At 35.5% G+C, this 25630-nt stretch overlaps 2 protein-coding genes and 1 long non-coding RNA gene across 3 annotated transcripts; 2 read left to right on the forward strand and 1 right to left on the reverse strand.

Moving 5' to 3' along the window:
• Positions 1–8439: 8439 nt before the first annotated feature.
• LOC142239777 (uncharacterized) lies at positions 8440–13333 on the forward strand. The gene is made up of 2 exons (XM_075311547.1): positions 8440–9597; positions 9803–13333. Exons 1-2 carry the CDS (start codon positions 8440–8442, stop codon positions 13331–13333), a joined length of 4689 nt encoding a protein of 1562 aa, XP_075167662.1.
• A 3365-nt stretch (positions 13334–16698) lies between these two features.
• Positions 16699–17571, reverse strand: LOC142239778 (uncharacterized). The gene has a single exon (XM_075311549.1). It carries the CDS (start codon positions 17569–17571, stop codon positions 16699–16701), a length of 873 nt encoding a protein of 290 aa, XP_075167664.1.
• A 1708-nt stretch (positions 17572–19279) lies between these two features.
• On the forward strand, positions 19280–19605 carry LOC142241199 (uncharacterized). Its single transcript, XR_012723525.1, has 2 exons — positions 19280–19382; positions 19480–19605. It is a non-coding gene; the product is annotated as an uncharacterized LOC142241199 (long non-coding RNA).
• Positions 19606–25630: the final 6025 nt, after the last annotated feature.

A 25630-nucleotide genomic window follows, 5' to 3' on the forward strand; every position in this document is an offset into this window, starting at 1 on the left:
TGGCAAATTTTCACGGTTACTTTTTTAACCAATTAATTTTGAAATATTAAATGGTTCGCAATCAATACATTGGATCTTTTCCATCCATAATTTGAAGAGAGTTGACAAAAATGTTATCGTCTTCATATATATTTTTGCACTTTTAATTTAGTGTTTTGGTGAAAAACTCGAACATAGTACACACCTTAACAGAAAATTCTTTGCTCAAATATTCTGGTCCATTGTCACTTCTTATGACCTTAAATTTCTTGGATGTTTGTCTTTCAGCTGTGGATATAAAATCCTGGAATGCATTGTAGACTTCGTTTTTATGTTTCATAAAATACAAAAACATCATTCAAGTAAAATCATCTATAAATAGAACGAAATATCTAGATCCACCAGCATATGTCACTCTCATAGGTCCACAGACATCCGTGTGAACCAACTCGATATGCTCTTTCGCACGATATATTGATTCTTTCGGAAAAGTTTGAACACAAATCTTTGCTTTTAAACACGTCTCGCAAGTAAAATTTTTTGGGGCACTTCCCAAATACATGCCTTGCACCATCCCCTTATTCGATAATTCAACCATACTTTGAATATTGAGATGGCCCAATCTTTGATGCCATTTCTTGAAATTGTCCTCCTAACACATACTATAAATTTGTTGAATTTTTTTATTTTTACAAATATATTGCTGACCACTTTTTGTGACAATCAGTATAACCTTGTTCATTTGATTTCTAATCTCAACCTTATCTTTAAGAAATGTTGCAATTTGATCTCTTCAGACAACTTTGAAATTCTGACGAAATTGTATTTTATTTTTGGAACGAAAAGTACGTCCTTCAAAACAAGGTCTTCTCCATTCTGAGTGGAGATATTTACATCACAAATGCCTTCAGAGAAAATGTAGTATCCTCCTAGATTGAAATTTCTGTTCAAGTTTCATCCATGCTTCTCGAGATGTTTGGCAATTTTTAACTGCACCCAATTGGTCACTTTTGATACATAAATATATCGATGACAACGCCTTTTGGTGTTGTTTGTTCCGTGCCTGCAATTCTTCTTTTTTTTTTAGGTTAATAATTTCTCCAGATACATATCCCCAAAGATCCGTATGGATTAAAAAGCTTTTCATATGTAAACGCCATCCATCATAAATTCCTTCTTTCAATTTATCGACATTAAACGCTGACGCCATTATACACTTTTTTATTTGGCTCAATTTTCAAGGTAAGGGGCCCATAACCTTTGTTAGTAGAAATAATTGATGAAACACGAATATTTTTAAAAAACATGACGTTTATTCAAACTAAGTTACAAACAAAAAACTAAACTGAGAAATACAAGGTATGAATGAAACAGAATTCAAATATTGTCATTTAAAATCACAGTAAGTTATGACATACAATAAAATAAACAAATATATATATATGGTTGTGAGCAATAACAAATATTCAAAAGAAAAATTTATCAATACAATCACGCAGTACCATTGCCTTCTTTCCAAGTAGTTTTCAATACTTATTTCCAACACAACTGCCTACGTATTTCCGCCGTCCATGTAGTGAACATTGTGGCTGAGGATTTGGTGGCAGATATCCTCAAATTTCTTGCAGTGAAATAACTGGTAAGATCAGCAATGTGGACGTTTAAAAGATCGCATATGTCATCAACAATGGGCCCGGATGCCATGATTGTACAGTCGTCCGCATATGATACAATCTCAACGTCATCAGGAGGGAGTGAAATCGAGGACAGGTATAAATTAAACAGTGCCGGAGATATAGGTTAGGTTAAAGTGGCAGCCCGATAAAGATTCAGGCTCACTTAGACTATTCAGTCCATTGCGATGCCGGAGATATCACCCACCCTGGGGAACTCCCTGTTTAACTCTACGGGGTTTTGGCTTCTTGTCCCTGAATTCCACGTACGACTGGCGTCCGCACATATAATTCGGAACTTAACGCTTCGTTCCTGCTGGTAGGGACGTATTCTCGATGTCCACGAATAATGTGGCATGGCTGACCGTATCGAATGCCTTCGATAGGTCAAGCGCCACGAGGACCGTCCTATGACACAGTTTGGGCTGATTAAGTCCGGCATCAATATGTGTCGAAATGGTATGTAAGGCTGTCGTCGTACAATGTGCCTTACGGAATCCATGTTGATGGAGGGCAGCTGGAAAATTCTCCACAAGGCTGGGGAGGAGTAGTGCTTCAAGTGTCTTGGCTACTGGCGGGAGAAGGGATATCGGTCTGTACACTGGTAGAAAAATGGCGGTACGTGGCCATTACCGTTTGGTAGTGATAGATTGGTTCACGTTACCTTTTAATTTTAATACCAATTTCTATCAAATGATTTACATCCGGTATTATTATGGTATTAACTATTTGATCTCTTCAGAGCGTACCTCATCTGTGAACGGATAAAAGTTAATGGGGGTAAAAGTACTTTTTGTTAGAATATCAACTATTTTCAACACTGATTTTCGCCTATTGTTAATTTTGTTAGAATTCACCTAAGTGGTGAACAGTCGAACAATGCTTATTGTTTCTACAGTCAACTACAACATGTGACAATTTACAGAAACTGGTTTCCAGGATACAACAACAATTCTAACGCGAACATTAGTCGTGTTTTTCCAAGTTTTACGACGGGCTCATCGTTGCTTATTATATTTCATGTTAGCCTGATACCGAAACAGGCAATTGACGTCCAAATGCATTATATCTAATTATACAATTATTTTTCGAGCTTTATGGACAGATTGTTAGTGTTAGCATTGTTCGACTGTTCACCACTTAGGTGAATTCTAACAAATTAGCTTTCTAAAAATAAATTTCGTGTTGTTGCATTACTATGTAACAAAACGAAATAAAAACAAGTATATACGGCCGTAAGTTCGGCCAGGCCGAAGCTTATGTACCCTCCATCATGGATTGCGTAGAAACTTCTTCTAAACGCTGCCATCCAGAATCGAATTACTTAAGTTGCGGTAACGCTTGCCGATGGCAAGGTATCTTAAAACCTCCTAACACCATCTTCTAAATTGTATGTAAGTCCATACGTGGTATATATTAAATCAAAAAAGATCGATCCAATACGTATATAATTCAGTTTGACAAAGTAGACATAAAATTTTGACAAAATTTTCTACAGAAATAAAATTTTCACAAAATTGTCTATAGAAATAAAAATTTTGACAAAATTTTCTATAGAAAGAAAATTTTGACAAAAATTTCTACAGAAATAAAATTTTAACAAAATTTTCTATAGAAATAAACTTTTGACAAAATTTTCTATAGAAATAAAATTTTGACAATGATGAAAATTTTATTATGAACCGAATAAAATTTTAACAAAATTTTCTCTAGAAATAAAATTTTGACAAAATTTTCTATAGAAATAAAATTTTGGTACATTATTTTTGGCTCTAGTGGCAACCATGATTATGAACCGATATGGACCAATTTTTGTGTGATTGGACCAATTTTGGTATGGTTGTTAGCGACCATATACTAACACCACGTTCCTAATTTGAACCGGATCGGATGAATTTTGCTCCTCCAAGACGCTCCGGAGGTCAAATCTGGAGAACGTTTTATATAGGGGCTATATATAATTATGGACCGATATGGACCTATTCTGCCACGGTTGTTAAAAATCATACACTAACGCCATGTTCCAAATTACAACCGGATCAGATGAAATTTGCTTCTCTTTGAGGCTCCGCAAGCCAAATCTGGGGATCGGTTTATATGGGGGCTATATATAATTATGGACCGATGTGGACCAATTTTTGCATGGTTGTTAGAGACCATATACCAATATCATGTACCAAATTTCAGGCGGATCGGATGAAATTTGCTTCTCTTTGAGGCTCCGCAACCCAAATCTGGGGATCGGTTTATATGGGCGCTATATATAATTATGGACCGATGTGGACCAATTTTTGCACGGTTGTTAGAGACCATACACCAATACCATGTACCAAATTTCAGCCGGATCGGATGCAATTTGCTTCTCTTTGAGGCTTCGCAAGTCAAATCTGGAGATCGGTTTATATGGGGTCTATATATAATTATGGACCAATGTGGACCAATTTTTGCATGATTGTTAGAGACCATATACCAACATCATGTACCAAATTTCAGCCGGATCGGATGAAATTTGCTTCTCTTTGAGGCTCCGCAAGCCAAATCTGGGGATCGGTTTATATGGGGGCTATATATAATTATGGACCGATGTGGACCAATCTTTGCATGATTGTTAGAGACCATATACCAACACCATGTACCAAATTTCAGCCGGATCGGATGAAATTTGCTTCTCTTAGAGGCTCTACAAGCCAAATCTGGGGATCGGTTTATATGGGGGCTATATATAATTATGGACCGATATGGACCAATTTTTTCATGGTTGTTAGACAGCATATACCAACATCATGTACCAAATTTCAGCCGGATCGGATGAAATTTTCTTCTCTTTGAGGCTCCGCAAGCCAAATCTGGGGATCGGTTTATATGGGGGCTATATATAATTATGGACCGATATGAACCAATTTTTGCACGGTTGTTAGAGACCATATACCAACACCATGTACCAAATTTCAGCCGGATCGGATGAAATTTGCTTCTCTTTTAGGCTCCGCAAGCCAAATCTGGGGATCGGTTTATATGGGGGCTATATATAATTATGGACCGATGTGGACCAATTTTTGCATGGTTGTTAGAGACCATATACCAACACCATATACCATATACCAAATTTCAGCCGGATCGGATGAAATATGCTTCTGTTAGAGGCTCCACAAGCCAAATCTGAGGGTCCCTTTATATGGGGGCTATACGTAAAAGTGGACCGATATGGCCCATTTTCAATACCATCCGACCTACATCGATAACAACTACTTGTGCCAAGTTTCAAGTCGATAGCTTGTTTCGTTCGGAAGTTAGCGTGATTTCAACAGACGGACGGACGGACGGACATGCTTAGATCGACTCAGAATTTCACCACGACCCAGAATATATATACTTTATGTGGTCTTAGAGCAATATTTCGATGTGTTACAAACGGAATGACAAAGTTAATATACCCCCATCCTATGATGGAGGGTATAAAAAGATCGATCCAATACGTATATAATTCAGTTTGACAAAGTAGACATAAAATTTTGACAAAATTTTCTACAGAAATAAAATTTTCACAAAATTGTCTATAGAAATAAAAATTTTGACAAAATTTTCTATAGAAAGAAAATTTTGACAAAAATTTCTACAGAAATAAAATTTTAACAAAATTTTCTATAGAAAAAAACTTTTGACAAAATGTTCTATAGAAATAAAATTTTGACAATGATGAAAATTTTATTATGAACCGAATAAAATTTTAACAAAATTTTCTCTAGAAATAAAATTTTGACAAAATTTTCTATAGAAATAAAATTTTGGTACATTATTTTTGGCTCTAGTGGCAACCATGATTATGAACCGATATGGACCAATTTTTGTGTGATTGGACCAATTTTGGTATGGTTGTTAGCGACCATATACTAACACCACGTTCCTAATTTGAACCGGATCGGATGAATTTTGCTCCTCCAAGACGCTCCGGAGGTCAAATCTGGAGAACGTTTTATATAGGGGCTATATATAATTATGGACCGATATGGACCTATTCTGCCACGGTTGTTAAAAATCATACACTAACGCCATGTTCCAAATTACAACCGGATCGGATGAAATTTGCTTCTCTTTGAGGCTCCGCAAGCCAAATCTGGGGATCGGTTTATATGGGGGCTATATATAATTATGGACAGATGTGGACCAATTTTTGCATGGTTGTTAGAGACCATATACCAATATCATGTACCAAATTTCAGGCGGATCGGATGAAATTTGCTTCTCTTTGAGGCTCCGCAACCCAAATCTGGGGATCGGTTTATATGGGCGCTATATATAATTATGGACCGATGTGGACCAATTTTTGCACGGTTGTTAGAGACCATATACCAATACCATGTACCAAATTTCAGCCGGATCGGATGCAATTTGCTTCTCTTTGAGGCTCCGCAAGCCAAATCTGGGGATCGGTTTATATGGGGGCTATATATAATTATGGACCGATGTGGACCAATCTTTGCATGATTGTTAGAGACCATATACCAACACCATGTACCAAATTTCAGCCGGATCGGATGAAATTTGCTTCTCTTAGAGGCTCTACAAGCCAAATCTGGGGATCGGTTTATATGGGGGCTATATATAATTATGGACCGATATGGACCAATTTTTGCATAGTTGTTAGAGAGCATATACCAACATCATGTACCAAATTTCAGCCGGATCGGATGAAATTTTCTTCTCTTTGAGGCTCCGCAAGCCAAATCTGGGGATCGGTTTATATGGGGGCTATATATAATTATGGACCGATATGAACCAATTTTTGCACGGTTGTTAGAGACCATATACCAACACCATGAACCAAATTTCAGCCGGATCGGATGAAATTTGCTTCTCTTTTAGGCTCCGCAAGCCAAATCTGGGGATCGGTTTATATGGGGGCTATATATAATTATGGACCGATGTGGACCAATTTTTGCATGGTTGTTAGAGACCATATACCAAATTTCAGCCGGATCGGATGAAATATGCTTCTGTTAGAGGCTCCACAAGCCAAATCTGAGGGTCCCTTTATATGGGGGCTATACGTAAAAGTGGACCGATATGGCCCATTTTCAATACCATCCGACCTACATCGATAACAACTACTTGTGCCAAGTTTCAAGTCGATAGCTTGTTTCGTTCGGAAGTTAGCGTGATTTCAACAGACGGACGGACGGACGGACGGACGGACATGCTTAGATCGACTCAGAATTTCACCACGACCCAGAATATATATACTTTATGGGGTCTTAGAGCAATATTTCGATGTGTTACAAACGGAATGACAAAGTTAATATACCCCCATCCTATGATGGAGGGTATAATAAGTTTAAGGGACTTGTAAGTTATATGAAAAGATGATGTACAGTGGGAGAAAAGATGATTCAATTTGTAAGAGGAAATTTCCCAAATGTTTTCTCCATAAGGAGTTAGCATAAAGGGCCCAAAATTGAGTTATTTCTCCCAGGCAGATCTATACTAAAGGCTGTGGAAAGGTTCATTCGCCCGAACCGAAACATGTACAGTCCAGGCATGTATAGATTTGTATCTGGCGTTTTCTTTTCAATGGTTCTATTAACCATGTTCCTTAATCTATATCTGTCCATAAAGCTCGATAAATAATTGTATAATTAGATATAATGCATTTGGACGTCAATTGCCTGTTTCGGTATCAGGCTAACATGAAATATAATATATTTAATTTGTTGCAAAAAAGCCTTAAATTCGCAACAAAAACGAAAATGCAAAAAAAATTAAAGTGGTTTGTGTATTCGCTAAACAACTTTAGAAAACAACTTTAACTTCACACCCTTAACAGGCGATAAGCGTTTGATTCATTTGAGTAACCTGTTAACACTCACTCAATTCCTTTCGGGGAAAATGTAGACTTCCCAGGCCTTTTATCAAGCATAACAGGCATAACAGCTTTGCAACCAAAAACTTTAAAATGCGATACAGATGGTTTCATGCCGCTCCATAACTCGATAGGAGTTTTATCGCCTAACGATTTGGATGGGCTCCGATTTCTTAAGTACACGGCAGTGCCTACAGCTTCTCCCCATAGATTCTCATTTAAGTTGGACTGAATTAGCATGCAGCGAGCCATCTCTACAACTGTACGATTTGCCTTCTCCGCAACTCCATTTTGCTGAGGTGTGTACTCTACCGAAAATTGCCTTTGGATGCCCAAGTTTTTTAGATTAAAGCTGAGTACTATGTTCAGTTTTCAAGCTGAAAACCAGCAAATTTTCACGGTTACTTTTTTAACCAATTAATTTTGAAATATTAAATGGTTCGCAATCAATACATTGGATCTTTTCCATCCATAATTTGAAGAGAGTTGACAAAAATGTTATCGTCTTCATATATATTTTTGCACTTTTAATTTAGTGTTTTGGTGAAAAACTCGAACATAGTACACACCTTAACAGAAAATTCTTTGCTCAAATATTCTGGTCCATTGTCACTTCTTATGACCTTAAATTTCTTGGATGTTTGTCTTTCAGCTGTGGATATAAAATCCTGGAATGCATTGTAGACTTCGTTTTTATGTTTCATAAAATACACAAACATCATTCAAGTAAAATCATCTATAAATAGAACGAAATACAGTGAGTGTTTGTCTCTCACTGCGTGCACATCGTTTTAGCTCTCAAGCTACTCGTACCCAAATACTTACCAAACAAATAAAAACAAAAACAATCTTTCTTTTCTGTAACGTGTATAAACCACTTTGTGATCAATCAAATCGACTGGAGCTGGAATAGGCGATTAACTCCCAACCATGGGGGGCCTGCTGTTCGACAGGGACAAAAGAGTCCTCAACCCAGACTCGCTGCAGCCAGTGTTTCTTTTAATGGCAAGGGCTGGAATCCATGCCGACAAGGGATTTACTAATGTCTCACCTTTCCTCATTAAAAAAGCTATAGATACTGTTGGTGGACAAGTTATGAATTGTAAAAAACTCCGAAATGGTCAACTACTTATTGAATGCACTAATGGAAAGCAAGCGAACAAAATAATCAAAATGATGTCGCTATCTATAGACATTTTTGTAAACGTCGAAGAGCACAAATCATTGAACGTTTCCAAAGGTATTTTCTACACTAACGAACTCCGTTGTCTAGATGACGAAGAAATCAAAAAAGAAATTGTAACCCTTAATAAAAGCATAACTGATATAAAACGACTTAAGAAACGTGACCCGGAAACAAAACAACTTACAACAGTGGACTCGGGACTATACATAGTCACATTCAACGTGAGAGATCCCCCAGAATCAGTTTATGTCGGGTACTTTTATTCTAAAGTGAAACCATATATACCAAATCCACTTCGTTGCTATAATTGCTTCAAATTCGGTCATGTCTCAGACAAATGTTCGACCCCATCTAAGGTATGCCCACACTGCAACCAAAATGAACATACGAATGTTGACGAATCGGGAAAAAGGGAGAAATGTAATAACAAACCTAAATGTGCAAATTGCTCAAGCGACCACAATAGTTTTTCTAAAGAATGTCCATTGTACAAGAAGGAATATGAAATCCAAACTATTCGCATAACGGAAAAAATTACCATATATGAAGCACGTAAACAATACGCAATAAGGAATCCTCTCCCAGTTTCATTCGCCAATGCATCTTCTTTAAAACCAACAACACCATCAGCAACAACAAAAACATGCAACTGCTCTTGTAATTGCAAAACAAGTGGTGAACAGCCTAAACTCACCACTAATGAAATCAGTACTCCAGTAAAATCTCTTAAAGAAACATTATCAACTGTCTCTTCTATTCGTGAGATAACGCGAACAGATGGTTCGAAAATCAACCTAATCCCAAAGAGTATATCCAAACGGAAGAAACGTGAAATAGCAAAAGCCGAAAAAAAGAAGAAAAAGAGCTCTGGAAAAGAATTTGATGATATTAACATTGATTTAGTAGGTGACGTATCGTCATGTAGTTCTTCAACTTATGAGTAACGAATACCAAATAATACAATGGAATTGCAATGGCTTGTTAAGCCACATAGATGAATTAAAACTTCTATTAAATAATATACCAAATTGTATTGCAATATGCATTCAAGAATCTAGATTCAACGCGAATTATTACACATCACTAAAAAACTTTAATTGTTTCAAGAATAACTTTATTTCAACATCAAATGCCCACGGAGGTGTATGTATTTATCTCAACAGTAGTATCGAAGGCGAGGAGATTCTTTTGAATACAGAACTACAGGTAGTAGCAATTAAGATTAAATTCCCTATAAATTGCATCTTATGCTCTATATATCTTCCCGGGTCAGAAAGTATTTCCAAAAATGAACTGAACAATTTGACAAGGCAATTTGATTTGCCTTATATATTGCTAGGAGACTTCAATGGACATAACACAATATGGGGTTCAGAAAGAACAGACTCCAGGGGAAAAATTATTGGCCAGTTTGTCAATGAAAACGACCTAAATATCTTAGACAATATAAGTTGTCCAACTCATTTTAGCCACGCTTATGGATCATTTAGCCATATAGATTTAAGCATTATCTCACCAGAAATATCTCAATATTTTGAATGGAATATCTGTAATGATATCCACGGAAGCGACCATTACCCGATATTAATCAAATACAATGGGGTTTCCCCTTCATTTCAAAGAAGACCCACATGGAATGTTAGGAAAGCTAGATGGGACGAATTTAAATGTCTATTCCCAGTGCATTTAGAAACCTTTTCTGACATAGATGATATGGAAAATTATATTGCTACCACCATTATTCAATCAGCAGAACGAGCTATACCTCTTAGAAAACCAGAACGTAGTAGGAAGGAAGTCCCATGGTGGAATAATACCATAAAGATATTAGTAAAGGAGAGAAGGAGGCTTTTGAAACAATTTAAAAGAAATGTAACACAGGAGAACTTAGAAAGGTACAAACAGATAAAATATGAACTACGTAAGGAAATAAGAAGAAGTCGCAGGGAATCGTGGTTGCAATTCGTTGAAAGTATAAATCTTCGAACATCATCTACGGATGTATTCAGAAAAATTAAGGCATTAAATGGTTCTTCGAATTACAACCAAATTAACGCTATATATGATCAGGATATTCTAATAACGGATAGAAACCAAATAGCAGATGTAATGGCTAGTAACTTTGAGAATAACTCCTCATCGAGGAATTTCTCGTTGAAATTTAGGAGATACATTGCGAGAAAGGATTTTAAAGTTAACACGGTCAATAATTCAGAGGCATATAATGAGAAATTCTCTCTGATCGAATTAAAATCAGCCTTGCGAAGTTGTAAAGGGTCATCCCCAGGACCGGATAATATTCGCTATGAGATGATAAAGAACTTAGAGGAGGCATCACTGCAATACTTATTAAATTTTTATAACCTCATCTGGACACATCAGGTATTTCCAAGAAATTGGGGAAAATCATTAGTTATACCAATCCTTAAACCTGGAAAGGATAGTACAGATAAGAATAGTTATAGACCGATTTCTCTCACAAACTGTCTTTGCAAACTATTAGAAAGAATGGTCAACAAAAGATTAGTTTGGTACCTGGAAAAAAACAATATATTAGATGTTAACCAATCTGGGTTTAGGCAAAATAGATGTACTGTTGATAATCTGGTCATTCTACACTCCGATATAATGGAGAACTTTTCATATGGAAAAGATGTTATAGCTATATTTTTTGACATTCGACGAGCTTACGACTCAATGTGGAGAAAACTTGTATTTGAGAAACTAAATGTCTCAGAAATTAAGGGTAACATGGCGGCATTCATTTCAAACTTTTTAAAGGATCGAACATTTTGTTGTTTAATAGGAAACACTTACTCCAATTATTTCAACTTAGAAAATGGTGTGCCACAAGGATCCGTCCTGAGTGTGACCCTTTTTCTTCATGCTATTAATTCAGTCTTCATGAATATAACTAAGGGGGTTAAAGCCCTACTTTATGCCGATGATCTGGTCATCTATTCTTCGGGTAGAAAGATATCCACTATATTTAAAAGAATTCAAAATACCATCAAGAAACTTGAGTCTTGGAGTGACATTACTGGGTTTCAGTTCCACCAGGAAAAGACCGTAGGCATAAAGTTTTCCAGGCGTAGAAAGAGTGGATTTCCAGACGATATGCGATTAACCCTTTATGGGGAAGAAATTACATTTGTCGATAGGCACAAATTTTTAGGCGTAACTTTTGATGAAAAACTCACATTCCAACATCACATCCGAAATATAAAAGCTAAGGCAAACGCAAAACTTGACATAATAAAAATGCTAAGATGCTCCAAATTTGGATCCGATCAGCAATCACTTCTTAGGATATTAACATGCGTAGTATTGCCAACTATAGACTATGCTTCCATAATATATTCATCCGCCTCGGATTATCATTTAAAAGATCTTAACCCCATACTGAATACAGGAATACGTTTAGCCACAGGAGCTTTTAGAACTAGTCCAGCAGTAAGCCTACAAGTACTGGCGTTCTGCCCTCCATTAGATCTACGGAGACTAAAACAATTGCTGTTATATACTCTTAAAATACTATCTCTGAAAGACCACCCATTTAATAAAATGATGGCAAATGAACACAAAATCAAAAAACTGACATCCAAACCAAAGAGATATCGACCCCTGTATATGAATGTTCATAATGAATTCTCTAAAATTTTACAAAAATATTACATTGACAAATCTAAAATAGAAATTACAAAAGTATCTGATATGGCTCCATGGTTACTTTCGAATCCATCTGTGAATTTCGAACTAGCTTTTTGCAAAAAGAACGAAATGCTCCCTGTTGAAATTCAACAACGTTTCAGAGAGATAATTAATGACAAATACAAGGGCTACCTGATCTTTTACACAGATGGATCAGTTATGAATGAAAAGTCTGGATTTGCATTTGTAGGAGAGAATCTATCTACCAAAAGGCGCTTATTTAATTTCTCATCCATCTATACGTGTGAGCTTCTTGCAATTAGGGCTTGCGTAGAGTCAATTAGTCACAAGTATACGGGACGAAAAATAGTTATAATGTCGGACAGTAGGAGTGCACTGGAAGACATAAGCAACCCTTTTAGTAGGAACAATATAATAAACCAGCTACGCAATCTCATATCTAAATATACACATAATGAAATAAACTTTATGTGGATCCCAAGCCACGTAAATTTGACAGGAAATGAACTGGCTGATCGGCTAGCAAAAGAGGCACTAATGGATGCTGTGGATCCTACCTTTCACTTTCAACATAACGATTTCAAAAGATATATCAAGAAATACATTATTGACCAGTGGAATGATATATGGACAAATGATAATCAAACAAAACTATTTAAAATCCAAAACCACATCTCTCAAGGTTACAAACAAGCCAGTTTACCAAGAAATGACTTAATCAAATTTAATAGATTAAGAATTGGGCATTGTTTATTAACACATAGATATATTATTGAGAAATTACCACCTCCTCAATGTGTATGTGGGCAAACTTTAACAATATTTCATATATTTAATCAATGTTTGAACTATGAAGACAAAAGGAATCGTTATAAAATCAATGATATTTCGGTACTCGCAAATGAAAATAACTATAAGAATATAAAACAATTTTTGGTGGATATTGATGTGTATAAGTCGATTTGAAAGTAAATTCAAAATAATTTTGAAATGTATATAATTATCTGGATATCTGAACTATTTTAAGAACTTTATATATAGTTGCGGGTCTATATAACCTATTTGTGTTGGGCCCTTTTAAACCATAAATAAATAAATAAATAGAACGAAATATCTAGATCCGCCAGCAGATGTCACTCTCATAGGTCCACAGACATCCGTGTGAACCAACTCGAGATGCTCTTTCGCACGATATATTGATTCTTTCGGAAAAGTTTGAACACAAATCTTTGCTTTTAAACACGTCTCGCAAGTAAAATTTTTTGGGGCACTTCCCAAATGCATGCCTTGCACCATCCCCTTATTCGATAATTCAACCATACTTTGAATATTGAGATGGCCCAATCTTTGATGCCATTTCATGAAATTGTCCTCCTAACACATACTATAAATTTGTTGAATTTTTTTATTTTTACAAATATATTGCTGACCACTTTTTGTGACAATCAGTATAACCTTGTTCATTTGATTTCTAATCTCAACCTTATCTTTAAGAAATGTTGCAATTTGATCTCTTCAGACAACTTTGAAATTCTGACGAAATTGTATTTTATTTTTGGAACGAAAAGTACGTCCTTCAAAACAAGGTCTTCTCCATTCTGAGTGGAGATATTTACATCACAAATGCCTTCAGAGAAAATGTAGTATCCTCCTAGATTGAAATTTCTGTTCAAGTTTCATCCATGCTTCTCGAGATGTTTGGCAATTTTTAACTGCACCCAATTGGTCACTTTTGATACATAAATATATCGATGACAACGCCTTTTGGTCTTGTTTGTTCCGTGCCTGCAATTCTTCTTTTTGTTTTAGGTTAATAATTTCTCCTGATACATATCCCCAAAGATCCGTATGGATTAAAAAGCTTTTCATATGTAAACGCCATCCATCATAAATTCCTTCTTTCAATTTATCGACATTAAACGCTGACGCCTTTTTTATTTGGCTCAATTTTCAAGGTAAGGGGCCCATAACCTTTGTTAGTAGAAATAATTGATGAAACACGAATATTTTTAAAAAACATGACGTTTATTCAAACTAAGTTACAAACAAAAAACTAAACTGAGAAATACAAGGTATGAATGAAACAGAATTCAAATATTGTCATTTAAAATCACAGTAAGTTATGACATACAATAAAATAAACAAATATATATATATGGTTGTGAGCAATAACAAATATTCAAAAGAAAAATTTATCAATACAATCACGCAGTACCATTGCCTTCTTTCCAAGTAGTTTTCAATACTTATTTCCAACACAACTGCCTACGTATTTCCGCCGTCCATATAGTGAACATTGTGGCTGAGGATTTGGTGGCAGATATCCTCAAATTTCTTTTTTTTTCGGATTTAGATTCCACGTTTGTGGGGTTGGTCGAATACCTAGTATTCATACACCAGTACTGGTTATCGCATTTGCGCCTATCTCCGACAAACTTTTCTATAAGTTGATGTTGTTTATATTAATAAAACTGATAAGTTCTTTTAAGTCGGCAGTCTTCGCATTTTTCAGTAATGTTGGTAAGTTGGAGAATTTTTTAAAGATGATGTAGTTCTTTCTGGTTTGTTCAAATTTGTTGCAGTGAAAGATGAGATGGTGTTCGTTTTCAAGAGCGTTACAAGTTTCGCATATGTTGCTATCAATTAGTCTCATATTAAAAAGGAATTGTTTAGAGTATGTATGACCGGAGAGTAATCTGTTTATCAGTTTAATGCTTGGAGGTGTTAATGAAGAGTCTTTATACCATGGATTTTTTGGAGGCTCGTTGAAAAATTGGTAAAAGTATGTTCCTTTGTGAAGAGATGTACTTTGATATTCTTCTTTCCACTCTTTCCATAGACAATCTTTAATGGCATGTTGGGCATCTTTTATTGAAAAATTTGAGTTAATTATGGAGCCATTTGTTGCTGCGTGTTTAGCGTAGTAATCTGCCAGTTCATTAGGTTGGATTCCTACATGAGAAGGAGTCCAGACTATTACTAGTTGCGATAGTGAGGAGTTGTTGACTTTATTAATTATATCATTAATCATATAATTGTGGGCAGTATTGTTTCTCATGAGAATGCAAGCATTTTTGCTGTCAGTGAAAATTGCAGCTTTATCAATCCCGTCTTCAATAATGATGTCGATGGCTTTGTTGAGAGCATGTAGTTCGCCAGTGAGAGAAGACACTTTAGCTTGTATTTGAAAAAGAAAGTTTTCATTTGTAGAAATGTTACAGGCAGCACAGCCCGTTGAGTTTTCGTTGACAGAAGCATCAGTCGCCCATATGCAATATCCTTCTCCCTTAAGTTCATTCATTTCTTTCCTGTACAGAGCTAATAGACAGGTTGAATTGTAGGTGTTTTTATTGAATGGAAAAACATTTAACCGTATTTGTTTTTTTGAGGATGCAGGTATGTAGTTGTTTACTTTAGTTTGGTCTAGAATATTTTTGAATTTTAGGTAGACCATACCCATACTAGTATTTTTTGAGACTTTGCCTGTTATGTGCTCATAAAGTTTTACATTGTATATCTTTAAGTTTAACAGTTCTTTGGCCGCCAAGTACTGCGCTCTTTGCTTTGGTGGAGTTATACCAGCTAGTGCATAAACTATATGCGTCGGAGTATCTTTCGTTAGACCCATGTTCCTCTTGAGAATTTGGTTTTGGAAGCTTCTAATTTTTGTATCCAGATATTTTGGAGCATTTGCCATTGAAGATACCAGATATTCTGTTTTTAGACTTTGTCACATTATTGGCAATGGTTGGATGCAGTCCATTGTTCAGTGACGTCAACATTTTGAGGGCGTTGAGAGATGACTTGCATGATGATGAAACATCATTAAAATGATCTCTGAGTGACAGGCTGTTATTTATTGTTCTTCCAAGGAATTTGATTGAATTTAGTGGACGTATTAGTCTACCCCAAAGGGAGATTAGCGGAATGTTCCTGGCTCCTTTGGCAACGTACATCACAGCAGTTTTTTCAATGTTTACTTGCAATTTTAGTTGTTTTAAAAGCGAGTTGAACTCTAAAGCTTTGTTTTGCAGTATGCTTGTTGCATTATTAAACTCCTTTGCGTGGCTTAAGATTATAAAATCGTCCGCGAATTGGTATATATCCGTATTCTCATCTGCAACTCCATGGAGACCCAGTGTGTATATGTTGAATAAAGTTGGGCTTAGACAGTTACCTTGTGGAATGCCATTGAATATGTCTATACTGTTTTTACCCATGATGAGAGTTCTCCTGCTGAGAAATGAATGAATCCAAGCTGTGATGTGTTGGGGAAAATTCAGATTCAGCATTATGTTTGTAAGAATATTGATGTCAACACACATCAAGTGTCATGATACATCAAGTGTCATGATAATAGTTTTTTCGCCTTTTTCCTTGTATACTGATATTGAGTGTAGCAAGTCATTAACACATGAAGCCGCAGATTTATGTTTTTGATATGCGTAGGATCTGTGTGGCAAAACATTATTTTTAATCAAAAAAACGTTTAGTCTATTTTTCATCATTAGATTTAGGATTTTTAAAAAAACTGGTAATAGAGCAATAGGTCTAAAATTTGTTATATCTGTAAGATCTTTGCCTCTTTTCGGAATTGGGATTATTTTAATTTTCCTCCACTCTTCATTAATTTCACATTTTGCCCATGCTTTATTTAATGCAGTAAGTAAGTTGCGTTTTGCTTCATCAGAGAGATTTTTAACCATTTCGTAGGTGATTCCGTCGAGACCTGCCGCTGATGGTTTATTTTTCTCCTTCAGGATCTTGAAAAACTCCAATAAGGTGAAATCTTCAGTAACTTCAAAGTGATCTAGTCTTGTAATATTGTTTGGAATTTTCTCCATAAGGTTGTTTAAGAATTTATTATTGTTGTCTTCACTCCAGTTGGAGGATGTGTCAGTAAAGGAATAGTTTTTGCATCCTCGTACAAACTTGAAAAGTGACTTGGAGTTTGGATTTGTATTTAGGTGATCAATCTTTGATGTAAATGATTTCCTCTTTGCAAATTTAATTGCATTTCTGAGATTCGCTATCGCTTGTTGAAGATTTTCTGCATTTGAGCTGCTTTTGCAAAAATCAAAACGTTTTTGCGCTGCCTGACGTAAACGATATAGTCTTTCTACCGAATCATTCCACCACGCCTTGGGTGTTCTTTTAGGGGTTATCTTAAAAGTAGCGTTTTCAATTTCGATTTTGAGTGACATGTGAATTTCGTCAACGTCGGTGGAGAAAACCAACTGATTTAGATTTTTTAGGAGTTTTGCTTTAGAGAGAAAATTTCTGTTTTTTATGGAGTTTTCTTGACATGTAATTTGAATTGGGAAATGATGGCTGCCCCCCAGTGTAGTGTTTATGACTTTCCATGTTAAAGATAGGTAAGTGTTTGTAAAGGATAGGTCTAAGACCGATCCTGACATTTCTGCCAAGTCTCTTTTGAACGTTATGTCACCATTGTTGAGGCATCTGAAAACAGAGCCCTCAAAAATTTTCTGAACCAATTTACCGCGAACGGAATCCAAACTGTCGCCAAAAATTTTTGATCTGGCATTGAAATCGCCACATATGAAAACATTTGGTTTGTTTTCAAAAAGAAATATGAGTTTTTCAAGTTCATTTTTTAACATTGCAGTTTGTATGGAATGAGGAAAGTATACCGACACAAGTGTAATATTAGTTGTAAGGTTGGTGGTTTCCCATATCAAGATGTCCAAATTAGTATCAAATTTAATTTTCTTAAACTTTATTTCTTTTTTGAGGCATATCGCGACACCCCCGTAGTTATCATTCCTCTTCTTTGAAATAATGTTATAATTTGTTAATTTAGATTGAGTATCCTTTCCTTCATAGTTAAAAATTTCACTTAATAGACATATATCAATTTGTAATTTGTTGAGATAGAAATCTAGAAGATTCTTATTTTTATTAAGACTCTGTATATTGTATTGAAGTAGATTTACCATGTGTGTGATTAGATTGAGATGTATGTGCATTTGAATTTGCTGATGTGCTATTTATGGCTTTTTGAAAGAAATTTAAAGCAGAAAGTCCTTCTTGACAGTTTGCTGCTGTAAGAATTGCTGACATTTGTTGAGTGAAGGTTGAGACTAACTTTTCCAGTTCAGAGACTTTCGAAAAACTTTCATGTCGAAAAACTGATTTGGAGGGGAGTTTTATATCAGGTTCCGCAGAAGGCAAGAATCTTTTGGGAGAAGCTGCGGCTATTTTGCTGTATTTAATTCTTGTGATTTTTCTGTTTATTTCTTCTGTTATAGATTTGGTTGGAGTTTTGTTTTTCATAGATATTGATGGATATTCGTTTTCGTATTGCGGCTCATCAAGAATAGCGTAATAGTTTGAAGTTGTTTGTTTTTGAAGACATTCTTTTCTTGACAGATTGGAAAGAGCCATTAATTGTCTGATGTTTTTTTCATCTTTGTATTTTTAGCACTTATCAGAATCCATTGCATTATGGTCATTTTGATTGCAGAGAATGCATCTGGGAGTGAGACAAGTAGTTTGGCATTTAATTGTGGACATGCAGAGAGAGCATTTGACGTCTAAGCAGCTGTTTGGGCAAATAATGTTTTGACCGCAAAGTAAACAACGTTTCCTTGAGCGACATCTGTTCGCAATGTGGCCTAACCTACCGCAGTTTTTGCATAGCCGTACTTGCGGAACGTATAACTCGGTTGCAGTGATGGTGTTAAACATATAAATCTCCTTTACAAGAGTATCCGATATCAAGCCAATTTTAATAGTTTCTGATGGTACATACCTGCCATTCTCATTTTTGATTTTAAATCTCTCGATTGATACTGTATCGAATTTGTTTTCTGGATTGATCACAATTTCATTAACAATTTCTTCACCAGTGAATTGAGTTGGCACATAGTTGATTATATAAAATTTATGTAAAAAACGGTCAGGAATGAAAGCTTTTAGACCCAGGGATTCAAGGTTTTCATTTAGAACAAATTTGTTTGCCGAGTTTGAATCATTGAAAGATAGGCGGAAGGTATTATAAGCAATATTTTTTGATATGAATTTTTCATTTATATTAGCTCTTTTCAGTTTGGCATACAAATGTAATTCTGAGTTTTTCCTTCTTGTAGAAACTGGCACTTCTGAGGACACAAGCACATAAAAGGGGCCTGGATGGTTTTGTGGATAAAGTATTTGTTTGTTCTTATAGAAATTATAATAATGCACCTCTTCTTCATGAGTTTCACCCGAGTTTACACTGCTTGGTTTGTTTACTTTTGTTTGGTTTTCATTTGTTATAGAAGTTTTGTCTTCTTTTCTTAAAAAAGGCACATATTTTTCATTTACTAGAGGGTTTGGTTGAATGTTTTTGAATTTTTTATTTTCACGATTTATGGGGGGCTCATTTCTCTTTTTTGGATCAAGCCTTGGAGGCGGATCTTCGCCCTCCATTATGGCATTTAATAAAAAAAAACTCAAAAGGTAATTTTCACTCCAATTCTAGTTGTCTGTTTATCCAAAACAATAACAAAGACACTGCACTTATCTCCTTTATAACTTAGTTAGTTGTAACTGTTTTTATGTGTTTTTGTATTATTTTTGATCAAGCACAAAGCGAGTAGCGACCAGCGCCAAGTAGTCTACCGTCAACAGAAGTTGAGAAACGACTTCTGTTGACGACTCAAATTTCTTGCAGTGAAATAACTGGTAAGATCAGCAATGTGGACGTTTAAAAGATCGCATATGTCATCAACAATGGGCCCGGATGCCATGATTGTACAGTCGTCCGCATATGATACAATCTCAACGTCATCAGGAGGGAGTGAAATCGAGGACAGGTATAAATTAAACAGTGCCGGAGATATAGGTTAGGTTAAAGTGGCAGCCCGATTAAGATTCAGGCTCACTTAGACTATTCAGTCCATTGCGATGCCGGAGATATCACCCACCCTGGGGAACTCCCTGTTTAACTCTACGGGGTTTTGGCTTCTTGTCCCTGAATTCCACGTACGACTGGCGTCCGCACATATAATTCGGAACTTAACGCTTCGTTCCTGCTGGTAGGGACGTATTCTCGATGTCCACGAATAATGTGGCATGGGTGACCGTATCGAATGCCTTCGATAGGTCAAGCGCCACGAGGACCGTCCTATGACACAGTTTGGGCTGATTAAGTCCGGCATCAATATGTGTCGAAATGGTATGTAAGGCTGTCGTCGTACAATGTGCCTTACGGAATCCATGTTGATGGAGGGCAGCTGGAAAATTCTCCACAAGGCTGGGGAGGAGTAGTGCTTCAAGTGTCTTGGCTACTGGCGGGAGAAGGGATATCGGTCTATACACTGGTAGAAAAATGGCGGTACGTGGCCATTACCGTTTGGTAGTGATAGATTGGTTCACGTTACCTTTTAATTTTAATACCACTTTCTATCAAATGATTTACATCCGGTATTATTATGGTATTAACTATCACATACCCGTAGCATATGATATGTCGCCGTTGCTGAAAACTAAGTTGTCGCCTTAGTAGTTTAGTTTGTTCACATAAAGTAAATAGAAGCGTTAATTGCAATATTTCTTGGAAAAATGATGACTGAAAAAAAAACTAAATTTGTGGATATAGCGAAGTATTCGTAAGTATAAAATGTTTTAGTATTATTAATATTTACTAATTCGGAACCATTCTCTCATTAGATACGTAAGAGACATACAAAAGCTTTCCAAATCTCAAAGCAGACTGCTTGAGGCATGCAGAGCCTGTGATGGGACATAAAATTCAAAGAATAATTTTGCATGAAAAAAGTGAAGTTTATGTACTATGTATTTTATAAATGTATTAAAGGAAAAGTCATTGTTACGTGTGATTTATTGAACTAATATGAACAACACCCATAGAAAAATTATTACCATACGGGCTCAAATCGATACCGAACGTTATTGATAGTTAGCCAACCCCGTATGGTACAATATCAATACCGAACGGTACAGGCGGTACGCAAAACATAAATGTACCAAATGGTATTATTAAAGTACCAATTTGGTATCGATATTAATACCATTTTTGTATTAAATATGTACCCATATGGTATTGAAACTAATACCAAAATGGTATAAATAGTAGTACCATAAAGGTATTGTTGTATTAACAATGCGTTATCGCTGTCAATACCAAAATGATAATGAGTTTAATACAAACCCGGTAATCGATCAATTCAATTCTGGTATTATTAAATTTAAAATCCTAGAAATTAAAACCACTATACAAAATTGCTTTTATTTTTATTGGAAACATATTTGATATGATTAATAAAATAATTAATTTTAGCAGTACAAATTCTTGGGATTATAATAAAAATAATAAAAGTTAATAACAATGCATATAATATTAGCAGGAAACATATATAAATTAAATATAACTCATTTTTAAAAGTTCAAGGTCTTAAATGTATTTCATTCTAAAATAAGTTTTGCCGTTGTTCATAGGATATACATGAAAAGGGCGAGGTACAAAATAATGTATTGGTATTAAATAAGTTCCACGTTTTAAAGGGCCTATTTCGTACACTTGTAGATGGGTATCGAATGTTTTGATTGTAATTTCATTACATATAACATACACTGTTTGGTTTTGAAACAACAAATGTTCAATTTTAAAAAGTTCAGTTTGGTTTTTTTCTATGGCTAAATAATAATTGTTTGTTTTGTATTTAGTCCCTTTATAAATAATTTCATTGTAAATTTGACAACTTTCAAAGTTTATATTAGGTTGTCCAAATTTTATAAATAAACTTCTTTAGATAAATTTACAGTCTGCGGACGACATATCTCACTAAATGGTGGTTCAAATCCGTTTTCTTTCTTAATTAAAAAATTTGAAAATCTTAGTCGGGCTTTTATTGATAAAGAATAACAGGGGTTTATCCGGGAAGTAATATTATTAAAATAAGCCTTGGCTTCAAATCTCATACTCCATAGATATTTTAGTGGTCCACATTTTTGTAGTGCGGTCGGGTAGTGCACAATGAAGTGATGTTTTGGTTTCAATGGTCCATACAAACTTGTATAGAGTATATGATGGTCTTTGATCAATTCTCTGAGGTTTATCAAATCATCGCTATTGTACTTTGAATTGAGAATTAGGTCAATAATCTTTAACAAAATTATAAAAAGTTTCCAATGGACATTATCAAAAGGGACTATATCGCCAATCATAAGTGGCAAAAAATGAGTACAACAAATAGATTCACTGGCGGTCATTTTTAAATTTCCATTTTTTACTCGGTTATAGTCCAATGGTACAGAATTGTTTCCAATCTCAATTTCCCCAAACTGAAATAAGTTTTTCCTGCTATTAATACAATCTAATGTTAAGACCTTGTCTTTGATTAAAGCCGAGAGAAGGTTAGAAATGTCGTAAAAGCAGATACCTTCGAATATATCATGCATGATGTCAAAATAGAAGTTTTGTGTAACATGAAAGTTCGGGATGGAGGCAAATATAGACATCGTTTTAATTCCAGTCTCACTAGCATTATTTAATTGGATATCTCATGTATAGTTTTGTGGATTCCTTAAAGAATCTAAGTATTCAGTTGAATCATATTGCATTTCATTTTTTGTTCTTGTGCGTACTCGACAAAATCGTTTCGCATTAAAAGATTGCACAAATCCCATGATACCATTTAAGGTGAGATTGTCTCCGACAACCAAGCCTAATATAAACCAAATATTTTTAACTTTGTTATTAGTAATAATTTCAATCCCTTCTTCAAGTTGTTTTAATTCCTCTATTAAGTGATAAAACGCAGTTTCATTCCCGTGAACTTTTAAGTTTGTACTTGAAATAAAAGCAGCGGCAAATATGTACTCTAGTTTTGATAGTAAATATTGTGGCATTGAAGGAAAGTTAAAATAACAACCACATATAGAAAATACATGTGTTCCTAGTGGATTATTGATTTGAAAGTCGTCAAAATAGATAATGTACGGAATAATTAAATCGTTTTTGTATTTCGAGACTTTCAATTTAAACAAATCACCCCCTGTAAAGTGACCAATGAATTCTGAGTTAAGAAATTTTTTGGAATTTTGAAGCGTACACTCTAAGAAATTAGGAATTTTAAAAATAGACTGAAACATGGCTCGTACGGATAGAACTAATGGAGGTTCCAGAGACATAACCAAGAACTTAGTAAGTATTCTATCTAAACAAAGGAACGGTGTATCAATCTGTCACATTAACGCGCAGAGTTTAGCGAATAAGATAGACGAATTCAGATACATATTTGAGGATACGGGTACTGACATTATATGCGTCTCAGAGACTTGGTTAAGCTCATCCATTCCCAATGGATTGATAAATTTAAGGGGATATTCCGTGTTCAGATATGATAGGGAAAGCCGTGGAGGAGGGGTCGCAATATATGTGAGGAATACCTTGAAGGCAAAGTTTCGTACGAAATCTACCCGCGATGAGAGAATAGAGTATGTATTTGTTGAACTTGTGTCTACTTCAAGGAAGATTTTAGTTGGATGTTGTTATCGACCCAATAATACGATAAGTATGGATCAGTTTCAGATTAAATTAGGATCCATTACATTGGGGTATGAAGACGTAATTATTACCGGTGATTTTAATTCGAATATTCTCGTCCATTCCATATTAACAGATAATATGTTGGCTATTGGGTTATATACACCTAATAATACGAATCCGACACATTTTTCTTCCTCTTCTAATACTCTTCTGGACTTGTTCTTTGTAAATAATTTGTCTGAAGTCCTCCTATACGACCAGATTTCGGCTCCTTGTTTCTCGAAACACGACCTTATATTCCTGTCTTATAATCTTGAATTACAAAAGGATCAGATCGAATACACGTACCGTGATTTTCGTAATTTGAATTATATTGGACTGCAGGATATGTTTGGACAAATAGATTGGCATGACATGTATGGACTCATATCTGTTGACCAGCAATTCGATTTTTTGCGAAATGCTATATGTGATCTATATAACGCAACTGTGCCTATTAAGAGGATCAAAGTGAAATCAGGTACTAAACCATGGTTTAACGACACGATTAAGACTGCTATTAGGGAAAGGGATATTGCATACTCACGATGGAAGCGTTTTAGATTACCACATCTTCTAGAGGAGTATCGATCGGCGCGGAGAATAGCGAACAGAAATATCAATGCGGCGAAGACTGAATATTACTCTATGCGTTTCAATTCTGCTTTAGATTCCAGGGAAAAATGGAGAATTATACATGATATTGGCGTTGGGAAGTCTAGGTCATCGGGCGGTTATCAAGGTGATCCAAATGACTTGAACGAGATGTTTACTAATATCCCTGCCCCTCCGACGGACACATCCTTCTATGACACGGATGACGGCATAGGAGGAATCTTATCTGAGAGGAACGATTTCGAGTTCAGGTGCGTTACCCAAGATGAGGTCATAGAGAGTTTTTTCATGGTTAAGTCGAATGCTATTGGCCTGGATGGAATGGACCCCAGGTTTATACGAATATTGCTCCCTCAACTTATACCTCTTTTCACCTACTTATTTACCACAATTCTGACCTCCAGTACTTATCCCACGATATGGAAGCATGCAAAGATTATTCCTATACCGAAATCTAATTCAGAGTCACGACCCATTGCTATTTTGTGTTATGTTTCTAAAGTGTTCGAAAAGTTTTTACATAAGCAGATATATGATTATCTTCTTCGCGGTAACTTGTTATCTGAAAGGCAGTCTGGTCTCCGAAGAGATCATAGTTGTGTGAGTGCACTGATCGAAGTATCGGAGTCAATTAGGAGAAATATTGATGAGAACCATGTTAGTTTTCTTGTACTCTTAGATCACTCAAAGGCTTTCGATACTGTTGATCACAAAATGTTATGTCTAAAACTTCAAAGATTTTTCAATTTCTCACCTACTGCTACCTCTCTCATTACTTCCTATCTTAACAATCGGTTACAGACGGTTTACACCAGAGGTACTTATTCATTGTCATTACCAGTTACGAAAGGGGTTCCACAGGGTTCTATAATTGGACCTCTATTATTTTGCATGTACGCAAATGACCTCCCTCTAGAAATAGTCCATAGTCAGATACTTATGTATGCAGACGACATACAAATCTTTTTAAGTAGTCCGGTAGGTGATACTAGTGAGTGTTTGGGGAAACTTAACCACGACCTTGATCGTGTATTTCGATGGGCAACAGCAAATGGTCTGCTACTAAATCCACAAAAGTCTAAATGTTTGAT

Source organism: Haematobia irritans, chromosome 5 (genome assembly GCF_050003625.1).
Source record: "Haematobia irritans isolate KBUSLIRL chromosome 5, ASM5000362v1, whole genome shotgun sequence".
Classification (NCBI taxonomy): domain Eukaryota; kingdom Metazoa; phylum Arthropoda; class Insecta; order Diptera; family Muscidae; genus Haematobia; species Haematobia irritans.

Bases quoted from the DNA above. Each gene is read 5' to 3' on its own strand.
- LOC142239777 (XM_075311547.1), top strand. From the start codon at position 8,440: ATGGGGGGCCTGCTGTTCGACAGGGACAAAAGAGTCCTCAACCCAGAC. The intron at 9,598-9,802 runs GTAGGTGACGTA...AATTGTTTCAAG, and splicing joins ATGATATTAACATTGATTTA to AATAACTTTATTTCAACATC.
- LOC142239778 (XM_075311549.1), bottom strand. From the start codon at position 17,571: ATGTCACTCAAAATCGAAATTGAAAACGCTACTTTTAAGATAACCCCT.